Source organism: Manihot esculenta, chromosome 1 (assembly GCF_001659605.2).
Source record: "Manihot esculenta cultivar AM560-2 chromosome 1, M.esculenta_v8, whole genome shotgun sequence".
In the NCBI taxonomy this organism is placed as follows: Eukaryota; Viridiplantae; Streptophyta; class Magnoliopsida; order Malpighiales; family Euphorbiaceae; genus Manihot; species Manihot esculenta.
The window spans coordinates 36,989,411-36,995,262 of record NC_035161.2 but is presented as its reverse complement, the minus strand read 5'-3'; the positions used below and the strand labels follow the sequence as shown (position 1 = coordinate 36,995,262).

Genomic DNA, 5,852 nt, shown 5'->3' with positions numbered 1-5,852 from the left:
GCATGTATAATAATTAAATTATATTTTATATATTATTTCTTGACAATAATAATATGTCACAAGAGAAGAGGAGATGATGCAACATGTCTCTTCTATTTTATTTTGATTTGGTATCAGTCTTTTCATGTCATTTAGGAGATTGTTTTACATTTTTGATATTGATGGATGTATGTGACCATGAAGAGGTAACATGCTGATACCCACTTTGAATTTTGCTTTAGCTAGGCTTTCTTTCACTCGGTTTCCTTTTTCTTTTTCAAATCTATCTGAGAAAATAATGAAGACAGAAATAATTAATGGGTAGAAAAAAAAATAGTGATTTAAGATAGGTGTCGGTAAGATTAATGCTGCTACGTGATTTCTCCTGTCATGTAAGCCTAAAGAAATTGGAAAATCTTTATACAGTTTCAACCCTCATTGTACTTGCTAAGAAATTGTCTAAAAAGCATAGTACAGGACTGTAAAAAGAAAGAGAATTTTTTGTGAAAATCCAAGTTATGGAACCCTAATATATATGCCAAATTCTAATATCACAATCCAAACTACCACTGTAAATCAGATAAGAGGTACCAACGATTGAATCAGAAGCACCTCCACCATTATTGTCACCATTATCAATGGCTGCAGTCAAGCACTTAACTGGCCTTCTATGTCCTTCTAAAACTGACAAACAAGAATAATTATTCTTTTCTTCTCTTCTCCAAACCCTAACTGTACTATCTGCTGATCCACTGCATACTAAATCTAACACAACTGCCAAGCACAAAATCGCCTCGGTGTGCCCTCTCAGCACATCCGCCACCACCGTATGTCCTCCAGTACCCCCACTGATATTACTAGTGTCCCTTTCCCAAACAAGAACGGATCGATCGCAAGCACCAGAGTACAGTACACACCCATCTGTGCTAATAGCTAAAGCATTAACTGCTGATTTGTGTCTCTCCATTGTTGTCACCAGCGAATGCTTCTTCTCTCTTGCCTGTTTCTTCCAGACCTTAATTTTCTTGTCAGCTGAACCCGTATAAACAAACCCATCATTTGACGATATTATTGCATTTATGGCATCATCATGCGCATTCGATACTGACTCTAAACATCTGAAATCTGAGGTTCGCCAAACCTTGAAGGTCCGGTCCCATGAAGAAGAAAAAAGAAGGGAGCCATCCCTTGAAATTGCTAGAGCTGATATGTTGTCGACATGGTGAACCCATGTGCATTTCTTGTGTCTCCTTACTTGTACATAGTTCTTTCCTGAAAAGAACCTCAAGAAACGATCGTTCATTGTGGGAAGGGTGGCTATGCAATTATACTTTTGGTGGACGTTGTTGTCGTTATCAATTTTCCATACACGGATCTTGCAATCCTGGTGAGCGCTGAATAGCTTATCTCCCATAATAACTAGGGACTTCACAGCTCCAATATTACTGATAGCTACATCAATGTTGTTAGTTGAGTGTGGATGCGCAGAAGGGTCTCGGCTCCATGCTCGGATCTCTCTGTTTGAAGAGCCACTGTAGAGGAGGTTCCCGGCCAGAGCAAGGGAGAACACGTAAGAAGAGTGGCCTCTGAGGGTGGCCAGGCATTGGTGGTGGAGAACGGAGGTTTGGTGATCATGTTGTCGAGAAGATGGTGGAGTAAGGGAATGGACAGACGGTAGAGTTGTTTGAGAGAAGAGGGAGGAGGAGAAGAAGGTAGAGGATTTTGAGGGAAGTGGGGTATCGGAGTGGGAAGATGCGGTGACGGGAAACGGACATGTTAAGATTCCCATCTTGCTTAAGAGTAGACGACAATATGGTTGCTTAGGTTTTACATCCGGAATTTGCTTATCCAAGGATTTAAAGATTTCCGGCAAAAAAAAATAAAAAACATTTAAAGATATTTCACGTAAGATGTACTGTTTTGAACACACAGACGTCGCAATCTGATTGGTCTGTTTTATTTCTTTCTGAAGGGGAAATTTTTACAGGATCCAAATATATACCGCTATACATTTAGATATACAAATTAATTATTTAGATATATAAATTAATTCTTTTTCCTAAGGATAATAAAGTTAGATTAAATGTTAAATACAGGTTAGGTTCCCTTCAAAATAATATTCTGTAATTAATGTTGAAATATTTTGAATTTAAATCTTAATTGAAGGTTAAAAAGCACGTCATAAATGATAATTTTATAATTTTTTTTTCTCGCATATTATTGGTGATACCATGTATTAATGTCAACATAGATTGTGAGTGTTATATAGATCTTAGTCATCAATAAAAGAACGACTATACGTTGGCCCATTACAATGCCAGTAAAAATTAATAGATGAAAATTTATTTTATTGGAATTACAATCATCTCTAAGATTGAAACCTTGAGTTGGGATCCATTTGAATTTAATTATAAAAAATATAAAGAAAATATTCTATCAACAAGGGCCTAATGTCCAGAACATGTTCGAGAGCTAAGATTGACGAAGGGGCTCCTTGGCCTTGCCTTCACTGTCTGTGAAAGAGCAATGCCACAAGGAAGCACCCAGCAGAAGGAGCCATTTGCACGCCCTCATACACATCATTCCAAGTCTTCAATAGCCTGTAAATTTATTCAAAACAGCTGCATCAATGCAATAAGAGGGTCTACTTCAAAATTCAAAACGAGAAGCAACCTCAAACCAAACAAAAAATAAAATAAAATAAAATCCAAATGAACCTTTTTTGATATTTGATGTCTCGCTCACACTTGATGTCTCTCTCACACCTGGAGTCGGCTTCTTGTAGCTACAATAATATTTTTTCTTATTACGCTATTATATCTTATAGTCTAATTATTTAAAATTTTATTTAGTTCTTCAATCTATGGATTTTATATTTTATTATGGTATTATATCTTATAGTCTAATTATGCTATTATTTAAAAAAACAATAGAAAAAGAAATTTAAAAAAATAAATAAAAAGGAGAGAAGAAAATTTAAGGGGTGTTTCAGAATTATGAATTTCTTTGGTGATCTGAATGTGGACAGGTCCAGGTCTGGGTCCGAGACCGAGACCGAATCCGAGTCCAGCATTGAGCAATACTCGTTTGAATCACATTTCACATGGATAATCAATGTCCAGGTCTGAGCTTCAAGTAAAAAAGTTATGCCCCTGGCAATGTCCAAGTGTTTATCTTTTAATTGAAATCAAGAATTCATAAATTTATGATTTAATATAACATGCTTCCTTGTTCACGCTTAGTCTATCTTGTGTAGCAAGCAAAAAATTACGGCAACTACGCGATCTTTGTTCCTTGCCTTTTATATTGTTTATTCTTCCAAACACCTTTTTTAAAATTATCCAACAATCTTTACAGCAATCAACGCTGGTCTTGAATGGTCTCCTAATACCACTTGAAACGTTATTATTATTATTGTTGTTTTTCTGCTTTCAAAACATGCCATTGTTATTATTAGTTCTTTTATGCAAATTATGTATAGTTTTAATTACAGAATTAAATTAGGTAAAATAAAAAGATGAAAATTAAGCCTATATAAGTGAGGTAACAAATTATATTTTGTATAAGAAAAATAGTGTAATATCACACATACAAAATTAAAATTAAATAAATATATTTAATAAATTTTAAGAAATGCAAAGTCTAAGCCTATATAAGTGAAGTAACAAAGACTTGCTTATCACCAATATTAATACTCTCCGCGTAGTCCAAAATTCTGGAGAGCAATATTGCCCATTACATGAGGCAAGCTTTCGCCTCTTCGTTCATTTTGATTGAAACCAAAATCTTCCAAACTGACACCAATTTAACATTAAAAAATAATTATTTAAAAATTTTCAATTTTCAGTAAGCATAAGGATTGTGGCGTTTAAGTTTAAAATAACGAAGTAACAGATATAATTAAAGATAGCTTTAAAATTCTATTGACATAAAAAAAATGAATAGAGTATTGTAGAAAAATATTATTATTTATAACAAATGAACTGTCGCTGCATCTGCCTACAAAAGTGTCTAATCCTACGGTGAATCCAAATATCAATCTCATTAACAATAATTAAAAAATAAAATAAAAAAAAATTAAAAGAGCAGCGAAAAGAATCCAACTGGCATCAACAAACTGATAAGGAGCCAACTAGGAAGTGAATGTACATACTGGCCCCCATTGGTTTCCCTCTCCTGAATGGCAGGTGTCAACGGCGACGACCCGTTATAATTCGGGTTCTTACCGTAAAGCTTCTGTATCCCTTCGATATCGTCCTGCGCCAATTCAACCTTTCTGGTTCGTGAAGAAATGCTAGGGTACATGATCGCCTCTTCGATGGAGGAATGTCCCAACCCTAATAGATGCCCAATTTCGTGCACGACTACTGACTCTAGATCCACCGCCGACAATATCGACGAGGTGCTAACGTCGCCGGAGACCACCCATTCCTCTTCAGAGTCCAAATGGAGCAGCCCGCTTGGCGGGGAGAAAGCGTGGGCCAAAGTCCCCAAAACCCCATCGAACGGCTCTCCATCACCGTGATCGCCGCTGAAAAACCCGATCCTGATATCACTGTTAAAAGAATCCGTCTCAGTGAAAGTCATAGGTATCACTGTTGACCAGCGGGCAAACGCGCGGGTGAAGACGCTCTTATCCTGGTCAGTCAATCCATTACCGGGCCAAAACGAGTAAGTCAGATCGCGTTTGCTGTCTGGCCAGCGTGGAGGTGGGTTGCCGGGAAAGAACGAGTAGTGACCGACGGTATGGAAGGGCGAGGTGGTATTAAACGCCGTCCACTTACCGGAGTTCATGGTGGTGGTGCCGTTGATTATGTCGGCATTGCCGCATCTTGGCTGTACAATCTTGTTAAGCGTTTGCTGGTCGAGCTCACCAGTGACTTTGAGATTGAAATTTTGTTGGTAGGTTCTGAGAGCAGACTCGAGAACGTCGTCGAAATCATCGGTGAAGTTAGACGGGGAATTAGGAATGTAGCCGAAGTAATGAAAGTACTGCTTGATCTTGGCTAAGCCATTAAACTTTTCGCCGGGGCGGCATCCGAGAAATTTCTTGAAGGAGTCCCATGCAGGAGCTGTGACATTAGGGAGAAAACCCGGTGGAATTGATGAGATATTGGGGAGGAGTATGGCAGAAATTGATGGTGACTCAAGTAAGAGGAGAACTGCAATCGCAAAAAGTTGGAATCTCATGTTTTGCTTCCCGTTTGAATTCACGGAGAGAGAGAAATAGAAACGAAGAAAAAGAAGAAGAAGAAGAGGGTTGGCCTGATTAAGTTTCAAAGTTGGTAGATATAAAAGGGGCAGGTGAATGCCGGCGTGGACATTGAGATGAAAAAAAAAAATGCAGTTTTGGTTTTCTTGGGCGTCTGCTTCAGGTCTCTGTCGACGCTGAATTATAAAATTGAATTGAAGCGCGTTGAATTTTCCGCATTTTTGAATTCTTCACGGGGACTCTAATTCTATGTTTCTTCCGGGTCGAGAACATGAAAATGTGATGATTGAAACGACGTCATTGCTGAGCAATAATATTTAATCTGAATTGTGAAAATTAAAAGGTAAATTAAGAGTTGATGTTTTGATATTCAATAAATAGTACACTGAGGTCTATTTTGTTAAGTTTAATTTGGTTGGTTCATATTTTTTTTATTTTTTTTATTTTTATTTTTTAGTAACATATAATCATCGTCCTATATTTATATTTTATCATTGTCACATAGAGCCGTACGTATGGACGTACTGTATTCTTTCCATCATCATATTGTTATTTAATTCCTTTCGACGCCATATTAATACGATCTCAAATGTCTAGGGGGTCTGTTGCCCCATGAATCTACCAAGTCGATTGAGCTGAATCTCTTTCACTTGGTCCTGAT

General features: G+C 37.3%; 2 protein-coding genes across 2 annotated transcripts; both read right to left on the bottom strand.

The window, feature by feature from the left end:
* Nucleotides 1-355: 355 nt before the first annotated feature.
* On the bottom strand, nucleotides 356-1,824 carry LOC110623742 (protein JINGUBANG). Its single transcript, XM_021768765.2, has one exon. It carries the CDS (start codon nucleotides 1,766-1,768, stop codon nucleotides 506-508), a length of 1,263 nt encoding a protein of 420 aa, XP_021624457.1. The 5' UTR covers nucleotides 1,769-1,824; the 3' UTR covers nucleotides 356-505.
* A 2,104-nt stretch (nucleotides 1,825-3,928) lies between these two features.
* LOC110617185 (metalloendoproteinase 5-MMP) lies at nucleotides 3,929-5,370 on the bottom strand. The gene has a single exon (XM_021759817.2). It carries the CDS (start codon nucleotides 5,167-5,169, stop codon nucleotides 4,057-4,059), a length of 1,113 nt encoding a protein of 370 aa, XP_021615509.1. The 5' UTR covers nucleotides 5,170-5,370; the 3' UTR covers nucleotides 3,929-4,056.
* Between the last annotated feature and the right edge of the window lie 482 nt (nucleotides 5,371-5,852).

What these genes read in the sequence shown, in the direction of transcription:
- LOC110623742 (XM_021768765.2), bottom strand. Translation starts at nt 1,768, where the DNA reads ATGGGAATCTTAACATGTCCGTTTCCCGTCACCGCATCTTCCCACTCC.
- LOC110617185 (XM_021759817.2), bottom strand. Translation starts at nt 5,169, where the DNA reads ATGAGATTCCAACTTTTTGCGATTGCAGTTCTCCTCTTACTTGAGTCA.